Source organism: Plasmodium berghei (genome assembly GCF_900002375.2).
Source record: "Plasmodium berghei ANKA genome assembly, chromosome: 11".
In the NCBI taxonomy this organism is placed as follows: domain Eukaryota; phylum Apicomplexa; class Aconoidasida; order Haemosporida; family Plasmodiidae; genus Plasmodium; species Plasmodium berghei.
In genome coordinates this window covers 954,243-975,257 of record NC_036169.2, presented here as the reverse complement: position 1 = coordinate 975,257, position 21,015 = coordinate 954,243, and the positions used below count along the sequence as shown (strand labels likewise).

The 21,015-nt window shown below is 23.4% G+C and overlaps 6 protein-coding genes across 6 annotated transcripts; 4 read left to right on the top strand and 2 right to left on the bottom strand.

Annotated features, from left to right (window-relative positions):
* Positions 1–683: 683 nt before the first annotated feature.
* PBANKA_1126500 (acetyl-CoA synthetase, putative) lies at positions 684–3,536 on the top strand (the record flags this gene model as incomplete). Its single annotated transcript, XM_034565812.1, has 1 exon — positions 684–3,536. One exon carries the CDS (start codon positions 684–686, stop codon positions 3,534–3,536), a length of 2,853 nt encoding a protein of 950 aa, XP_034422472.1.
* Positions 3,537–5,610: 2,074 nt separating this feature from the next.
* Positions 5,611–9,111, bottom strand: PBANKA_1126400 (transportin, putative; the record flags this gene model as incomplete). The annotated part of the gene is made up of 1 exon (XM_034565811.1): positions 5,611–9,111. The coding sequence occupies one exon, from the start codon at positions 9,109–9,111 to the stop codon at positions 5,611–5,613; it is 3,501 nt and encodes a 1,166-aa protein (XP_034422471.1).
* A 3,229-nt stretch (positions 9,112–12,340) lies between these two features.
* On the bottom strand, positions 12,341–13,456 carry PBANKA_1126300 (conserved Plasmodium protein, unknown function; the record flags this gene model as incomplete). Its single annotated transcript, XM_034565810.1, has 1 exon — positions 12,341–13,456. One exon carries the CDS (start codon positions 13,454–13,456, stop codon positions 12,341–12,343), a length of 1,116 nt encoding a protein of 371 aa, XP_034422470.1.
* A 1,010-nt stretch (positions 13,457–14,466) lies between these two features.
* PBANKA_1126200 (protein DJ-1, putative) lies at positions 14,467–15,582 on the top strand (the record flags this gene model as incomplete). The annotated part of the gene is made up of 3 exons (XM_034565809.1): positions 14,467–14,499; positions 14,791–14,848; positions 15,104–15,582. The coding sequence occupies 3 exons, from the start codon at positions 14,467–14,469 to the stop codon at positions 15,580–15,582; spliced, it is 570 nt and encodes a 189-aa protein (XP_034422469.1).
* An 801-nt stretch (positions 15,583–16,383) lies between these two features.
* On the top strand, positions 16,384–16,929 carry PBANKA_1126100 (mitochondrial import inner membrane translocase subunit TIM22, putative; the record flags this gene model as incomplete). The annotated part of the gene is made up of 1 exon (XM_034565808.1): positions 16,384–16,929. The coding sequence occupies one exon, from the start codon at positions 16,384–16,386 to the stop codon at positions 16,927–16,929; it is 546 nt and encodes a 181-aa protein (XP_034422468.1).
* A 1,753-nt stretch (positions 16,930–18,682) lies between these two features.
* PBANKA_1126000 (E3 ubiquitin-protein ligase RNF5, putative) lies at positions 18,683–20,080 on the top strand (the record flags this gene model as incomplete). The annotated part of the gene is made up of 1 exon (XM_034565806.1): positions 18,683–20,080. The coding sequence occupies one exon, from the start codon at positions 18,683–18,685 to the stop codon at positions 20,078–20,080; it is 1,398 nt and encodes a 465-aa protein (XP_034422467.1).
* Positions 20,081–21,015: the final 935 nt, after the last annotated feature.

Here is a 21,015-nt window from a genome sequence, read left to right as displayed (position 1 = left end):
ATGAATATTTTAATTTAAATATACTATTATTAATATATACTTAAAAATATGTAAGAATGTTTAACTATTTTTTTCACATATTTAACTAATTATTTCATGCCACTGCTATAAAATTCTTTAAAAATTAATTTCAGAAAATCACCAATATTCATATATATGCATACTTTTGCCCTTTGAATGCTTAGTTTCGATTGGTATTAAATAATAAGGCTTATTTATATAACACGAGTAATAATGGTCATATATAATACTGTAAATATAATTATATAATAAATATCTGTATAATTAATGTATCTTATATTAACTTATTTGCGTAATATATATACAAAATTTAATATATTAGGTATGTATCAAGTTTACAGCAATTTTGTCATATAATGACAAATATACTATATAATACTTATTAATTTATTCCTGTTACTTTAAAAAATATTTATTTTCTTTTAAAATAATATATATATTATGTTTTTAATTTAAAGGGAAAATAAAAAAAAATAAGCAGCATGCTTAAAGAGTGTATATATATGTATATTTATAATATGTACGTGCTATGTTTTATTGTAATTATGAAATAACATAAAATTGTTGAGATTATATAGCTTATACATATTAATTATAAAAAGTAATAAAAATAAATTAAAAAAAAAAAACGAGAAAAAATTGGGTAAAGTCCATAGTACATAATGAATAACGCGGAACACAATGGAATTGCTTCAAAGATGGATTCATCAAAAATTGATAATATTGATATAGATGAAAATATTTTCCTTAATAGAAAGTCATTTCCAGTAAATGAAGCATATGAGGTCGATCAAAATAAATTTGGTGGTAACAACCAAATTAAAGATATAAAAGAATATAAAAAAATGTATGAAGAGAGTATAAAAAACCCTGAGTTGTTTTGGGGTGATATGGCAAAAAATAATTTAAGGTGGTCTAAATTATTTACTAAGACGTATATTGGCAATTTTAATAAAGGAAATGTTAGCTGGTTTATTAATGGGAAAATAAATGCCTGTGATAATTGTGTTGATAAATGGGTTGAAAAACATCCTAATAAGACTGCCATTATATGGGAAAAGGATACACCAAATGATTCTAAAAAAATAAGTTATCAAAAATTATTAGAAAAAGTTTGTAAAATTGCTAATTTATTAAAAATGTATGGAGTTAAAAAACAAGATTGTGTAACCATTTATTTGCCAATGATACCAGAATTGATATATTCTATGTTAGCGTGCGTTAGAATAGGTGCTATACATAATGTTGTTTTTGCTGGATATTCTACTAGGAGTTTATCAGAAAGGATAGTCAGTTCAGGATCAACTATTTTAATTACTAGCGATTTTGGTTTAAGGGGCGGCAAATTAACCAAACTAAAAAATATTGCCGATGGAGCAATGGATATATCTGGAATTATCAAAACTTGTATAGTTTTTAAAAATAAAACAAAAATAAATGATCACAATAATAATATATTAAATAGTAAATCAAATAATATGTATAATACATCTAATATATGCTCTCAAGGAAGTAGTCATTTCTTGCAATATTACACAGTTGGAAATGCAACACATAAAAATAATAATGATCCAAGCCCAAATGTATATGATAGTGTATTACGTAATGATATTTCCAATCATATTAAAGAAGATACATTTGATAAAAAAACTGAGCATTTAAATAATTGTGTTACAAATAATATAACAGACGTGGGTAGTAATAGCAATTGTAATGATATTAATTTATCTTCTAATAATGATATGAATGATATCAATTTATCCAAAAATAATAAAATCGATAAAAAGGGTGCTAAAGAAAAAGATGTACAAACACTTAATAAATTAATATCAAAAAATATCAATACAAATAAAAAAAATCAAAACAAGGAAAATGGTGCATACAAAGAATTATATAACAATAATGATCAGTATCTAATAGATGGAAAGGAAAATAAATTGACTGAAAATGGGACACAAATGAATGGACATATTTCATATGATAATAATATGATTAACTGTAATCAAGTAAACGTGTTTGAACATGTTAATACTTATAATATACACAATGGGCACGCCAATTATGAACAAACTTGTAAAAGTAAATATGATTTTGATGAAAATATATGTACACTAAAAGAAGGTCGAGATATTAATGGATCAATATTAATGAAAAATATGAGACCATATTGCCCAATAGAATATGTAGATAGTGAAGATTTTTTATGTATATTATATACATCTGGCTCTACTGGGAAGCCTAAAGGAGTGACTCACACTACTGCAGGATATTTATTATATGCATTTGCAACATTCAAATATATTTTTGATATAAAAGACGATGATATTTTTGGTTGTGTTGCTGATATTGGTTGGGTAACAGGCCATACTTATGTGGTATATGGACCATTATTAAATGGAATAACAACCACTTTATTTTCATCTATACCTACCTATCCTGATTGTAGTAGATATTGGAACTTAATACAAACTCATAAAATAACGCAATTTTACACAGCCCCTACCGCACTTAGAACTTTAATGAAGCATGGTGATTATTATATTAAAAATTATGATTTATCATCTTGTAGAATATTAGGAAGTGTAGGAGAACCTATAAACCCAGAAACATGGAGATGGTATTATAATGTTGTTGGAAAAAAAAAATGTGTAATTGTCGATACATATTGGCAAACAGAAACAGGGGGAATTGTCATTGCACCTATACCACATTTATTTAAAATGAAACCAGGATCTGCTTCTTTACCATTTTTTGGTATACAATTAGAGATATTAAATTCAAAAACATTAGAGCCATTAAATGGTCCAAATGTATGTGGTTTATTATGTATAAAAGGTTCATGGCCAGGAATGTTAAGAACAGTTTATGGAAATCACAATAGATTAGTTAAAACCTATTTTGAAACATGCCCCAATTATTATTTTACTGGAGATGGTGCATATAGAGATGAAGATGGGTATTATTGGATATCAGGAAGGATAGATGATACACTAAATGTATCAGGTCATAGATTAGGCGCTGCAGAAATTGAACACGCTTTAGTCCAACATCCCTGTATTTCTGAATCAGCAGTTGTATCCTTTTCTCATAAAGTTAAAGGGGAAGGTATTCTATGTTTTGTCGTTAAAAAACTCACAAGTTTTCAAAAATATTCAGAATGTAATAGTGATAATAATAATAATAATGATGAATTAAATAATCGGTCTCTATTAAGTTCAAATGATAATATTGTACAAAATTATACTCATGAAAATTATACCGATGAAAAGTTGATAGAAGAATTGAAACTATACGTTAGAAAAGTTATTGGACCAATTGCTACACCAGATATAATATGTATTGTCCCTGATTTGCCAAAAACTAGAAGTGGAAAAATTATAAGAAGAATATTAAGAGCTATAGCAATTGGATTGAATGATTATGGAGATATTTCAACTGTTTCAAATTATGATGTTATTGAAATTATTAAAAATAAATTTATGGAATCTAAGGAAAAACGTTATGGGGCATCATAATAGTATATTAAAAAATATCCACAAAGGGAATAAAATATATCCCCTAGGGCGCATATATCAATTTTATGCATATACATAATATACCACACTTCTTTGTACTTATACTTTTTATTATTTATTTAATTTTTTCTTATTTTTGTTTATTTTAAAATATGTGGAAGGATTCCCAAAAATATAATGATAAAAATACTAAGAAAATGCCATCTTTTTAAATATTCCCCATTTGTATATGAAAATGCGTGAAATAAATTAGTGAAGGGTGCAAAAAAGGGTGGAGACCTCAATAAAATAAAAATAATTCCAAAGTCATTGCTTACGTTTTTTTATATTTGCATATGTATGTGTATATATGCATATATCCGTACATATTCACTCTTTTTTTCTTTTTCTTTTATGTATATAATATTTATATACCATGATTAATAATTTGTTCTTATGCTAAGATTCGTCGATTTCCAATATGCTATAATAAAACACCTGGATAATACATAATTGCAGCATGCAGAAAAATTGTTTATCACTTCGTTTTTATGTACGTAATTGATTATTTCTTTTGTGCAATTGCTGATGTATGTACATTTTACATTTTTTTTCATAAATTTATTATCTTTTTATTTTTTATATATATGCATGTGGCATATGTATTTTTTAACTTGTCTTTTCATATTCTATGCGTATTAGTGATTACATATCCCATTATTAATGATAGAAAACGTACTTAAATTTATAATAAAAAATTATACAACGTCTATTGTTACAAATATGTATATTTTCATTTTTAGCATTGTTGCATTATTATTATATAATTGCATATTTTTATTTCTATTAATGCACATATATATTGGTGAACACCAGCCTGTAAGAATTCATACATGTGCATATGTATTATTGTTTACTACTGCGTAGCTTTTATATTTATGGAATTAACAAAAACAAAAAAGAATAAGAAACATTTCACATTTTATTTTGTCACATCTATATAGATACTTATGAAAAATTTTATAAACACATAAAAATTATATAATGTGCTCATAACACTTATAAAAATAATATACACTCCGATATGCAATGGTATTTTTTCTACATTTGAGAGCATTGGATAAAAAGTAAAATTATCATATATGAATAATAAATTTTTGGATATATATGTTTTTCAATACGAAGCAATATTTCTTTGGCTTTAAAAGCCTTGTGATTAATTATATCAAATTGTTTAATATTTATTATGCTTGCATTGTTTTTTTTTCCTTTTTTAATATATAGACAATTAAGGTGTAGCAATTATACAAAGCTAATTTTTAATTATTATATAATTTATATGAAAAAAACAAAAAATATTTTTAATTTTCGTTATATAACTGTTTTTATCTTTCTTTTTAATTATCTAAGAATAATAATTAAGTGGTATTTAAAAAAAATAAAAAAAAATATATAACATAAAAAAAAAGGAAAAGTATGGAAAAAATAAATTTTAATTAAAATGTACATTTAAAAATAATTTTTTTTTAATATTTATATATTATACCCTCACATTATGCTTTCATTAATAAATTTATGTATTATGTTCCTTAAAATATAATTATATATTTTTTATTCGTATTTGGAAATGTACAGACTGTTTGAAATTCGATATGCATACAAAAAATATTTATGCAAATGTAATGTACATATACACACATAAATATATATTTAATATGTTTATGCATATATATTTGTAAATTATATAGATACATACATATTTGTGCATATGGAGAATATAAATGTCGATTATATATATAAAATATATTATTAAAAGGCATAATATCTTCCAATTGCAAGTACCTTTTATGCAAATAAAACTTCATTTATTTTTTTTTAATCTATATTATATAATAATTCGTAATATATACTACTATTATAGCTTTATAGCACTAAAGATTGCTCACATACTTTGTTCTCATTTGATAAACCTTTTCAACATAATATGTAGTACATCTATAACTCACAACTGTAAAATGTTGGCATATATGCATGTGCAAAGGCTTATGCATTGTACTTATAGTGGAAACGTGTGTAACTGAGTATATATTATTTCTTATAAATTAAATCTAGTGCTCAAATCATTTAACATATCGGTTGGTATTGGCGAAGAATGCTCATCCATCATTGGGTTGTAAATTTCCTTCCACTGATTAGGATACTTTTGTTTCATTGTTGATAAGAATTGATGGAAAAAAATATTAACATTCTGAGAAACATATTTATATTTTAATATTATATATACAATATCTTTTAAATGCTCAGCAGCCATATCAAGGTTTAAATATAATGCTTCTAAGATGGCTTTTAGTGAGTTAATTTTTTCATTTTCTTGGGTGCCATGAGACATAATTTTTAACCATGTTTTTAAAAATTGAGGAAAATAATATATTATTTTTTTAGGATAAGTAGAACATAATCTTCCTACAGTTATACATATATTTTGTAATAAACAACCATGGTATTTAGAATTTTGACAAATATATATATGTTGTTTTACAATTTCATCAACGTATGGTTCTATACATTGCGAGTTTATATGTATACTAATTTCCCCAATTGCCCAACTGGCATTATTTGAAACTGGTATAGATGGGTGTGATATATGCGCTATTAAAAATGGAATAATATCATTTAAAAATGGTATTAAATATTGAGCGCAAAATCTGGATATATCTCCAATTAGTGCAAAATTTGATTGTAAAATACCAAAATTTAAAAATTGTTTAGCTAATTCTGTATATTCATTTTCTTTATTTATCATTATAACTCCGTTTTTCACTGATCCTGATGAAGCATTGATATTATCATTACCGATGCTACTAGAATTTGTAGGTAGTTTCGTGTTATAATTGTTATTTAATAATAGTGGCATACCCTTTTCGTTGGAGCCAGATCTATTATTATTTGTATTAGCACCATCGGCTGAATTTTGATTATTATTATCCAAAGAATTAATCGTAAACATTATACCATCAATGTGAACACATCCAACTTTTAGGCAATATTTATGAACCAATGGTATAAAGTTATATTCATTTTCTGCTATAATTTCAATAATATCTGAATTAATAACGCTTAATATTCTTGATAATAAATCAAAACTACATTCGATTAGATCTTTTTTTTTCGAGGAAGATATCGAATCAATGTCTTTAAGGTTAATAAAATAATCTTCATTTGAAATTTTATAATAATTTAATAATTCATTAGCGGTTTGTGTTATATTATTTCTATTAACAATAAATGAATTCGAATCATTTACTTTTCTATTATAATAATATTTAATTTCCTCTTCTAAATCTATATATAATAATACTAAAAATTTAATACATGTTCTTATAACAATTTTTGCATATTTTAAAAATTCTTTTCCATAAGCACTAGTAATGCAAGACATACATTCCATAAGTGCAATAATATATGGACTACTAATTCTTATATTATTCCATTTTATAAGTATCGAATTAACAATTTCATGGGCTAAATCTATATTTTCCTTAACAATATTTACACTATCAATTAATGTTCCTACTACATCAAATAAAATGAAATAATTTTTTGCTTGGTATATTTGAAATGCTTGTTGTATAGTATGTACTATTTCATGTAAATGGTTGTTTAATAATTCTAATGCATCTTCTTCTAAATTAGCAAATGAAGAGCAAGCTGCTTCTTGAACCCGTTTATTACTATCTAACACTCTTTTTAATAAATTTAATAAAACGGGTTCAAACCATTTATCACAGTTATCTGGATGGCATATCCAAGATGAAAATCTTGTAACACACCAACAAGAAATACTTCGTGCTAAGGGCTTTTCATCATTTAACAATTTTATTAAATATTCTAAAACCTTAGGAATGAATGGAGATAAACTATACATACAGCCTTTGGCAATAGCGCCTAATGACAATACAGCACTTTCTCGAATATTCCATTTATCACTCATTAATTTCTCTTCAATATGAGGTAATATATATTCTAATATATCATCATTATATACATTTGATAAATAATCTAAACATAGTGCAGCACCTTTTCTTACTGTCCAATCATTTCCCCATGTTCTTGAGGTCATTTCATCATTTTTTTCTTCATCACTCAAATCATCTAAATCATCATTTATATTATTATCATTTGTTATATCACCTGAATTAACATTCATACAATTTTCATTATCATTTGTACAATTTCCATTAATATTTGAATTTCTATTTTGCGCTTTTAAATATTCGTCTTGCTCATTCAGCATGCTATTATTTTTATTATCACTACTTTGAGTGTTAACAAAATTATTATTATTACTGCTATGGTATAACTCAGGAGAAATGTCCTGTATTAAATCGGGTACATTCGCATTATCATTTTGAAAATGAGATTCATCCATTGTTAAATAATCCCATTTTGTATATACTGTATTATCTATTAATATTTTACATAAATATGGTAAATAATTTTTTAACGTTTTTAAAGCCTCATTTCGTAATTCGTTTATATTTTTATATATATTTTCGTCGATGTAATTTTCCGATGTATTGGCTCCAATCGGTTTACCATCAGCAATATTACTACTGATAATGCATTTATTATTATTACTATTATTATTGTTATTATAATTTGAATATGCCATATAACTTCTGTCCTTAATAAGCACAGGCCAAAATTCTAATGCCTCTAATTGTACTTTTCTATCACCTGAATTGGTTGCATTTACCATAAATTGAATTATTCCATCAAGGTTATTAAATATAGATGCATATCTTGTATCCGTAATAATTGTCACACATGTGACAACAATTTTTAATATTTGTGTATCTTCTTCTGCTGCTAAATAACCTAAGCATTCCCATAACTGTGGGAAATATTCATTAAATATACCATTTGTTGCAAAGCATGATGCGTTAATAAATAAATCAAGACATTCAGCAGCATATTTTTTTTTTATACTTTTCTCTTGTAGTGAACAATATAAAAATAATTTTTCTAATAACTGCGTTTTGCAAAATTGAAAAAAAAGAGAATCAGTATTTTTTCGATTTATTAGCTCATCTTCAATTATTATTATTATAGCACGGAATGCACCATCTACTACATCATTATTTCCGCGTTCTACTAAAAGTAATAAATTATATAATGCTTCTGGCCATTTTTCTATTCCTTCATATTTTGTTAATATTGATGTTATAACAGAGCCAGACGTACTCCTTATTTCTTTTATTTCATCTTCTACAAGTTTAAATATCTCATTCTTTATTATTTTTAATATATCATTTGTTAAAAATTTATTTTTTGAGTTTATATAATTTTTTAATAACAAACCTCCTACTTGTCTAACATCACTATTTTCTTGTTTGTCCATAAATATATGTAATAAATATAATGCTGCATCTGAAACATTTTCATTTAAATCTTTTAACACTTTTGTAGCTTCGATTTGCACATTATTATTTGAATTGTTGCAGGAAGATGATAAAGCCTCTATTATTGTTTTATATATTTTCTCATTTGGTTTCCATCCCATGTATAAGTTATTTTCAAAATTTGTGTTATGCATTTTCTTGCATTCATAAATACATACACATATGCATATATATGCACCTATATATATTGGGTTTATCTATCTTTATTTCGCTCTCTCTATATATACATCGATATACTCGCTTATGCATATGTATTAATAGCTATAAACGAAAGATGAAAAAAAAAATATATACACTATATATCAGTTAAAACATGCATAAGTAAATGCTTATAACAAATATAAATATTACAACGTGCAATTCGTAAAAATTAAAACTTCTTTCCCCTTTTTTATTTATGATATTTAAAAAAAAATGTAAAAAAAACATATATTAACATAGATGTAAATATATAATATGTATTAATTAAATTAAAAATGCATAAAAGTTGAATTCAACCTTGGATAAAAGTGCTATATTACTTTTATATATGAATTTTTGGGATATATACACAAAAAAATATGTATATATATGCCCATATAACTGTTTATGTTACATAAATATATGTGAAACTATAAGTAATATGTGGAAAAATTACAAGTGTCTTAGATATATTATTATGTATTATGCATACGGGATATAAATAAAAAAAATTGTAAATATATGCGTATATAAAGCATTTAGCTATTTTTATATTATATAAATTTTATATATATATTGTGAAAAAAAATATATTTTATAAAAAAACACAAGAAAAAAAACTGGGGAAAAAATTATATACAACGCTACATATAATTTTTGCGTATTAATGCTATATTTGTAAATATATAAACGCGAATACTATATGTAATGAACAAATAAACACTTATATTTTTATGAAATTTTTAATTATATTGAAACTAAGAATATAAATAGATGTATATATGTATATATTGAAAAATTAAAATAAAAAGTATACTGACATAAATTATTTTATTTACATTATCGAATTTGTTCGTAGTAAATATGTGAGTTTACAATATATATGAATAATCAACAATAAACTATAACGTAAATATGCTTATGAATATTTAATATTATATTATACATATAATGTACGTTATATGAAAAAGAAAAGTGTATCTTATATGATTTATACATATATATTATATATGTATATGTTTGCTTCACTATTATTCACTACTGGTTTAAGCTTAAATAAAAGCATAAAAAATAGTGTATTCATATGTTTATAATTAAAATAATGAAAAAAATATATATATAATTATAATTTTTGGAAATTCATAACTTTATATCTAAAGTAAAAACAAATTTACATTTTTATGTATATTGGAAAAAAACGAAAGAAAAAAAAATTACACAATAATTAAGGTATTTAAATTTAATAGCTTTTTAATTTTATATGCGGGCTTAAGAATCCACTTATATATTATACAAAGATATTACATTAATATATTATTATATGCAATTTTATTATTTAAATGGTATACGAAATTTATACGTATTTTTTCTCTTACCTCCCAATATAAAAAATATAATAAACGTACCAATATAATATATTTTTTATTTATAGAAAAAATAATATATATATGCATTCGCTATTAAAAATACATATATATTTATTTTTTCCACTCATTTTTTTACTACAAATACCAGAAAATAATTTTACATGTTGTGCTGCAAATTAATCATCAAATAATAATAATAATAATAATAATAGAAAATACCTTTTTTCTTTTTTGGGGTTTTCTATTATGATTTTTTTCAAACAGTTAAAAAAAAATTAATCTAAACATATATTAAAAGGCGAAAACAAAAAATAAGTATCATATTTTTACTTGAATCATAGTAAATAATAAAAAATAGCATAGCTATCTCTATAATAAAATAGCATATATGCATGCCTATAGTGTATATGATATATATATTTTTTATATGCCAAATACTATAAAAAAGGAAAATGTATCACGTGAAAAAATTCATACATATAAAAATTAAGGTAAAATAATGAATTATAATGAATTTGTATTTTTTCTTTAAGTCATGGACAATAATATGGAATAACCTAAATTTATATGCTAATAAGGAATATGCATGATTTAAAGAAATATAATATTTTTTCATGAAATAAATTTATTGTAAAAGTAATAATATATATGAGAGCATAAATGAAATAAAAGATAAACAACATAAATATTGTTAGTATTCATTTTTCCAAAATAAAAATTTACATTTTAATATGAAATGAAAAGGTGCTTCTCACTGAATTAAAAGCATTGCCATACATTTTTTTTATTATAGAAACTTAGCTATGGGAGTAAAATATGTACTATATACATATTATTACGATAAAGGATAAAAAATATATATTATTTTGTAGTTGGTACGCCCATGTTTAATTGTGTTATCAATTTTAAGTAAAAATATTACACTATGAATAAATTCTTTCACAAATATATGAGTATGAAATAATTCAAAAATACGTTTACACATGTAGAATATACAAACGAATATACGTTACACTATTATTTTTGGCATCATAGTATTTTAGTAATAATATATTAACTTACTTATTTTATTAAAACTGATTCTTTTAATCGTAAAAAACACCAATCAAAATAATACCACTTATGTCTCATTTGCACTTATATTAATATAATTAAAGCATTGGGAAAATTGGGGGATGTTGTCCTTTTAAAAATATGAATAAATATATTATTCATATGGAGTAGCTCATATTCTAAAATAATATTGCCTTATATATATTCCCTATGGGAAGAATTTGGACTCCTACATAAATATTTATTTTATTTGGATTATCGCTACAAGTATGTTTTCCTGATTTCCCTTGATATATATGTTTTAACTTTATTCGAAAAATTTTGTATGAAATCATTTCAATTGAAAATAATTGGCTTAAAGATGTTTTGGATAATTTAACGAAGCTCTTAACATTGTGATATTCCACAAAGGTTGTAAATAAATTTTGCATTATTAGGCTCTTTTCCTATTTGTAAAAAAAATTAATTTATTTTTATACAACTTTTCGTAGTAGAATGAATAAAAACAAAGCTATAATGATAAAATATTTAAATTTCGAAGTATAAATTTTTTTTACAATTTTTCATTTTCTTTAACTCCATTTCTTTTTTAAAATCGAATATATATAAATGATAAATGCCAAAAAAAAATAAAGACCCAATACTACTAATAGTAATAATAATAAAAACTTTTAATTTTCCCTCTCTTACATATTTTTGGATGGAAATGATTAGTTTCCCCAGAAAAAAAAAAAAATAAACATGATACAAATTAAGAAAATATTTAGGAAAATCGCTCATTGGCTAGAACTTCGAGCGTTTTTGTTAAAGTCTGTGACATTATTTGGTTTAACTTACAAAACTCGATCTTATCCTCATCTTGATTTAATTTTTCATTATGGTTATTAACGTTATTTTTTACAACATGAGTATATTCATGTGTATATTTATTTTTCATAAAATTTCCATTTTCATATGAATATTTTTTATTATCATTATCATCATTTTTCACTAAAATAGTTTTTGAGTACATTAACCGATCCCCCTTTGAGCAATTTGTATTATTGCTATTATTTTTGGTGTTTCTATTATCGTTATTCATTGCCATTCCATTATTTTTTTCTTCCATATTTTCAAGATTGTTATTTGATACACAATTTATTTTGTTCTCTTTATATTTAATAGGGTTTTCTATGTTATTAACTATTATCCCTTTTTCAAAACATACTGATTCGTTTATGTTTATATTACTATTTTGATTATCTACATTCTTTCTCAACTCACTATTTATATGTGTTTTTACTAATTTTTTTTCTGAATCATGGTACTCATTTTGGAATAGACATTTACTTTCATCATTTGAAATATTTTCATTTCCTTTTTTATCCATATCATTGTCATACGTATATGAATTCATAACATATTCAGGTATTGAATATAATGGTTTCATGTTTCTTATAATATCCTTATTACTATTTTGGTCTCGATATTTATATGCCTTGTCGATATTTTTTTCATTATTAGCTTTTACATGAACATTTTTTATAAGATTTGTTGTTGAGGGTAATTGTAAAATAGGGGGATCAACTTTTGCATTTTCTGGATTTATTAAAGGGGCATTTAATATACTTATTGATCCTATCCCATCGATTGCTCCTAAAGTATAAGCTCTTTTTTTGTATGTTTTTGAAATATGCTTTCCATAATTCGTTAACTCGTTTATTTGATTAAATATATATTGTTTTTCTTTGAGTTTTGTATCCATTTTTTTTTCTATCGCTTCGCTCACATTTTGCATATTATTATTATCTCTCTTGTCTATGCATTCATCTATAAAATATATTTTATCGTTACTAAATTTGCTAATGTTCTTTTCCCTGAATGTGGGCATCTTTCGCATATAAAATATACAATATATATATATATATTCGCCCTTTTAGTATGTCCAATTTTTTACTTGCATCCGAATCACGGCGTTTTATGGTAAGAGCATTTTTCCCCATGCTAATTACTTTGCCCTTTAATCAATTATATTAACATTTATTTCTGTGTATATATATACAATTTTTTTGTAAGATATTCTACTAATCATTTATTATTCATTCGTTATATCATAAAAATTAATTAATACAATTACTTTACTTAAAATTGCAAAGAATAATAACGGTATATTTATACTACAAAAGAAGAGTTATATATATATATATATATATACATTTATTTTTTAATTTATTCATGTAAAATAAACTTAATAATGGTATAAATATTATATTGTTATTTCTATATATATGCATATATGTGTGTATACACACATTTTAAGAAAATGCCATTTTTACGCAAATTTATGGCTTAAAAAATATACACATAGGATTAGTATTTTTTGGAAATTATATTCATAATAATTTTTAATTGTACATTTAGACTTATGTATTATAATGGAAAAAACAAAAAAATGGAAAATAATTAAAATAATATTCTTATATATGTGCTTAAGGAAATTTATTTTATATTTCTTTAAATTAATTTTTTTCGAAAATTATGATATGTATATATAGACTCTTAATTTGCTTACATGTAATAATTCCCTTTTTTGTGGCAGTATGTGAGTGCTTATTTATATTTATCTAAAAATTAATTTTAAATATTTGAATATTTTTATTTTTATTTTTATTTTTTTCTAATAATTTGCATTTTAATATATAAAAATATATGCTTTTTAAATAAAAATAATAAATTAGTTTGTTAGCAAGTTATTTATCAAAACCATATTAATATATTAGTGTTATATCTTATTTAAATTAATCCAGGTTCTATAATTAATAATAATTAAAAAAAATTATTCTAAACAAATATATTACTGCAATTTTAAGTCTTTCTACATTGTAAATTTCCCCAATATAAATATCCAAAATGAGTATGAAAAAAAAGGCATTAGTTGTAGTGGTAAGATAATTTGAGGCAATTCATTAAAGTATTAACCTAAAGCATATATGCATATAGTATATTTATTGATATAAAACTATATTATATATATTTTGTTTCTATAAAGCTTCCCTTTAACTTAATTAGTCTATATAATAATTTGTGGGTTTGCTAAATTACATTTTTTCGAACAGTGTTAAACCGGAATAAGCATTTATTTTGATTTCATAAATTATTTTATCAGTTTATATAATTATAGAATATATATATATACACACTAATTGTATATATATTCCTTGTGTTGTTTTCCAGGCATCAGGTTCTGAAGACGTTGAATATATAACAACAGTTGACATATTAAGAAGAGCTAGTAAGAATAAATCCACAGCATAAATATATATCATAATATTTATATATTCGTGCATAGGCATAAATAAACACGTTTATGCCTTTTTCATTAAATTATAAAAAAATAAAGTTATATAATTAGAAAATATTTTTGTATATCCTATGAGCTTATATTTGTATTATCCTATATATAACGTCTATACTTTGTAATTTACAAATAAAAATATTTTTTTAATTTTTTTTTATATTTTTTGTGCGTTTTTTTCCATTGTTAAAGATATTGATGTAACAACAGCTTCAATACATGAGACAGAAAAGGTTCAGCTCCAATCAAAAAATACCGTTTTTGCTGATACTATTATAGATAAAGTAAAAGATTATATATTCGACGTAATAATAATACCCGGAGGAATGAAAGGATCTAATGCTATATCAGATTGCCAAGTTGTTATTGAAATGCTAAGAGATCAAAAAAAAAATAATAGACTTTATGCAGCTATATGTGCTGCACCTGCAATTGTTCTACATCGACATTCCTTGATTGATGATGTTGAAGCAGTTGCATACCCCTCTTTTGAAAGTGATTTTAAACACATTGGTAAAGGAAGAGTTTGTGTTTCAAAAAATTGTGTAACATCTCTTGGACCAGGAACAGCTGTAGAATTTGCACTTAAAATTGTAGAATTATTGTTAGATAGAGAATCTGCTCTGAGACTTGCTAGTGGTTTTCTTTTACATCCATCTATTACTTTTTAATTTATTATTATCATTTTTAAATGTAAATAAGCAGAATATATGTATATATATATATACCTAGAATTTACTAACATATATGCAGTTACCAATGTATACACATATGCTTATTTCTATTATTTTAAAAATACTCAAAAGATCGTGTAATTACATGTTTTATACTATTGTACGAATAAAAAACTATTAAGAAATATCTATATATGCATATTATTTTAAATAGTTTTTTAATACATTGTCGCATTTATTTAAACTAAAAAACTCATGTGAGACGAGTATATAAAAATATCATATCACACTCCATCCAATCCAATATCTATTGAAATGTAAGGTATAAATAATTATTCATGTTTATAGCTGTTACGTAAAAAATTAAACTAATTTGAAAGAATAAAATAAAAATTATAAATTTGTTATCAATATAAAATTAACGCAGGAAAATATTTGCGCATTTAGTTATATATATAAATACACAACGTATATTTTTATAAGATATAAATGCAATGTAATACAATTTTAATATATTTTTCCCCACGTTATTGCATATGCATTTGTACATATATTTAAATAAAGAATCATATAGTATTATGAATTATTTTTATTTTCATTGAATAACCTTATTTTTGAAATTAAAAATAATTATATAATAAGATCGCATTTTATAAAAAGGGCGCTATATATATATATATATATATATATATATAAGAATTAAACATATACCCTCTAAATAAAGTCAAAGTGTATAAAATATATGGAAAATTCCAGAAAAGTATACTGCAAAATGTTATAACACAATTTAATGTTAAAATGAGTTTAAATAATAACAATGGGAATAACTACAATAGTAGGGGCAATAGTATTTTACTAAGTGATAAATATATAAATTTAAATATTTTTAAAAAAGGAGAAGAATTAACTGACCAAGAAAAATTATTTTTAAAAGTTCACACATACTTAAATGAAGGAATATTACCTAAGTGCATAGGTATGGGGCTTGGTGGTGGATTTCTTGGGGCGCTAATTGGGATTTTTTTTTTTACTATGCAACCAACTAATATAGATTACAATTTAACTTATAAAGAGCAACTCAAGGAGCAATTTATTATGTTTAAACAGTCAGTAAAAAATAGCTGTATCAATTTTGCTAAAATAGGATTTTTATTTTCCCTTTATGAAAATTCATTGCAAAAAATAAGAGCAACAAATGACATAACTAATACTTTATATTCCGGTTGCTTAACAGGTGCAACGATTTCTTATAAAAAAGGTTTACCTTCAATGCTTAGTGGGTGTGCAAGCTTTGCGGCTTTTTCAGCTGTTGTTGAAAAATTGCAAAGATCAAATAAATTTTAGCTCTAATATTATTTGGGATGTTCGCTTTAATTTTAGCACTAATTTGATTTTTATTCACTTAGATAATGATTTAACATTTTTTCACAAAAATAGTCACATTTATTGTCTTAAAGTACTTGCGCATATACTTATAAAAATAGAGTAGAGAAGAAAAGATATAGTGCATATATTCAAATAATTTATAATTAGTACATATATTAATTTCAGGATAGCCTTTAACAAATTGGAAAGCGTGTATATTAAATAGGAAACCCATATAATTAAGACGTAAAAAACATATTAATATGATCAAGAGTGATACAAAAATTTAATTTTTTTATAACCATTTGTAATAATTAGATTATTAAGTTGGTAAAAAGTAAATAAATATATATAGAGAGAACTGATAATCATTAATTTTTTATAATCCTCAAAAAATGCATAAAATATATATTCTTTAATTGATATGTACAAATTTAAATGATTTTTTTGTGTATATGGGGCTGGTGAGAGCTATATAAAAAGACATTTCAAAAAAATAATTTTAACAAAATTTTTTTTTCGTAATTTTTTGGAAAGCTTTATAGCCTTGAAATTGTTATATATTTGTATAACTAAAAATTTTATTATAATTAAAAAAATAGCATTATTTCTATAATTTGTTCTCCATATATTAACAAATTTAAATATAAATATACTGCAAAAATAACACATTAAACATTAATTCCTTATAAACAAATAGCTTATTTGCAATGATATATATGTGCTTGTTGTGGAGATATAATATGCACAAGCTCGTTTGAAGTGCATACGGCTGTTATATTAAGGTATACCTTTTGAAATGCTTACCATATGTATATGCCCTTACACAATTTTTGATGATACGAAATTAATATCCACACACAAATACAAATATATATATTGATAGTTATTTTCCCTTCTTAAAAATTATAATTTTTTGTAAAGCATTTCTACATATACCTAAAAGTTTTATTTCAAATCAACATCACCAAATGTTTTACTATATTATTTAATGCATTATATTCAAAAACTACATTTTAAAAGCAGTTTGCTAGCATAAACTTATTAGGAATTATATATGTATACCATTCTTTTTTAAAATAAATAATCAATTTGACCTTCGGATGCTTTTTTTGTTTATTTTATATTATTTTTTTATTTTATGTATTTAAGTGTTTATATATGCTAATAAATTATTTAAAAACTTATTAAAAACAAAAAAACGCGCATAAATTGCAATTAATCGTAAAATATATGTACAGTTTTTGAGATTAAAATAAATATTATATATAATTTCAATATATCGTTTAATACGTTGAATAGCATTGAATTGATATATTAACTTATGTTAAAATAAATGGAAATTTCATTTAAGCATCTCTCATAAAAATGTTAAGTACTTAAAACATTATACATTCATTTTGTTGTATATCCTTGATGCTTGTAAGCGTTATGTGCCCAGGCATTTATTATATGCATATATATTTTCTTAAAATGTTTTGTACTTTTTTGAGGTTTTTTGTTTATTAATTATTCCTGCAAATAAAACGCTGACTCCCAAAAAATATATATGGTACAAATATAAGATATCGCAAAATATATTTTTAAATTATTTAAATTATGTAAAAAATATATTTTCTTATTGATTTTTTGTGACAATACTGTATTATAAAATTCATGAAAATTTACAAAAAAAATATTTTGCGGCGCTTTTTTTTGTAAAAAATGAATAAAATAAAATGAGAAAATAAAAATGAATGAAACTAGTAAAGAATATGATTCTCTCTATGATGGCATGTATGATTATGGTGTTAATGATGAATTAATAAATATTGTTAACAATGATAACTTAGTAAATTTGAATACACAAAATAAATCAGTATATCCAAGCTTAAATCAAAATAAAGACTCAAGTAATGACCAAATAAAAATATCCCCAAAAAATGAAAAACAAGACGAACCTAATTTATTTACAGATGGTTTATCATCGCACACTTTAAACGGCATTGATATATATAAAAATAATAAAACAGTTGAAAATATTGAAAAAGAAGAATTGGATATTATTTGCAAAGATGAAGCATCAGCAGACAAAGGTTCTTTATTAATCTCAAAAGATAGCATAAATTGTAATCCTTGTAATAGTGATTATACTAATAAAATTATTGAAAACGATAATAATAATAATAGCTCGAGCGAATTAAATAAGATTATTGATAATTCAAATGAAAAAAATTCAATAAACAATTCTGCCCATATAAATGATGACTCAAATATTATAAAAAATAATCATGATAAAATTAAGAATATATATGAGAAGGAAATTAATAATGATATAAAAAGCATTGAAGAAACCAAAGATGATAAACTAAATGGTTTATATCAAAGTTCAAAAGAACTTGGATCATCACCCCATGAGCTTGGTTTTATAATTGTAGAGAATAAATGTGAACAAATAAAAAAAAACGAAGGATTATTAAGTAAAGAATCTAAAAGTGGGTGCGATACAGAGAAGAAAAATAAAAATGCATATGAACAAGAACAAATTGATAAAAACAGCATAAATAGTAATAAACAAAATGAATGCAATACAAACGATAATAAAAATAGCTCATGTCAAAATAATGAGAAAAAAGAAACTACGAATAATAATTCTTCACAAGAAAATGATTGCAATAGAAGTACATTTGAATGTAATATATGTTTTGATGATGTAAGAGATCCTGTTGTTACTAGATGTGGCCATTTATTTTGTTGGTTTTGTCTTTCTGCATGGATTAAAAAAAATATTGATTGTCCTGTCTGCAAAGCAGAAGTAACCAAAGAAAATGTAATACCTTTGTATGGTAGAGGAAAAAATAGTAGTGATCATAAATATTCAAATAATGAAGAACCCAGACCTACACCTAAAATAAAAGAAAATGTTCGAAGAAATAACAACTATTCTAATAATTTAGGATTAAGAGCTTCTTTTGGTGTATGGGCCAACCCCTTTTCTTTTGGAATGTCTTATACAAACATGTCTGACCAATCACATTTTTATGACAATATAAGACCACAAATGGATGCATTTCATTTTGAAGCTGCTTCTTCGTGTTTCTTTTTCTTAGGATTTTTTTTGTCTTTGTACATTTTGTTTTATTCATCTTAGTTTTTTTATACGAAAAAGCAGACTGCCTCAAATGGTTCAATGCTACAAATATATGCATAAATCCATGTGTATATATAAACAATTATTTTATCTATTTTTATATAATTGATTTGAATTTAAATTTTATAATTTTTATGATTTTATTTTTTAAAAGTATTAAAATTAATTATTAAAATAATAAAAGCTAATAAAAAAAAATGTTTTTAGATTAGCCATTTTGCTAATGTATATATATGCATGTGCATCCCCCTTCCGTTTCCAACCATTTGAAACACCTTAAATATATTTTCCACATTAAAAATAAATAAGTATATGTCTATCTAAATAAATATATTATTTATATGCACATATGATACTATTGTATTTTTTCTTTACGTGTATTATTATTATGAACAAAGTTTATATTTATTACTTTCCCGTGTTTTAATTTATTTTTAAATATGTATTTTACGTTATAAGTATTACGCTTTATTGGCATAAAAAAATTAATAGCGTATTCAGCAATGTTTATGGGTAATTATTTTTATAAGATTACAAAAAAAAACAATAGGTGTAGCTGCTAATATTATTACATTTAAAAATATTAAATCAATTTAATCAAATAAGACAATTTTGATGCATAAAAATAAAATAAAATAAAACATATATAATAAAGTATGAACAAGAATTATAAAATTGTATGCATGAAGAAACAAGTACAATGTGCTATAATCCGCATGGTTTATATTTCCCATTTTTAAAAAATAATTGGATTACAATTTTATTGAGAGATTATAACAATTAATTTGATTCAAAAAGGGATGTATGTGGGGGACATATTTATATGCGAATCTATAGATGCATACACACAATTTTTTTATGTGTGTGCGTGTATGCATTGATTCGCAGACATAATTTCGACATTCAAACTGATTTTCAACGCATCTACATACAAA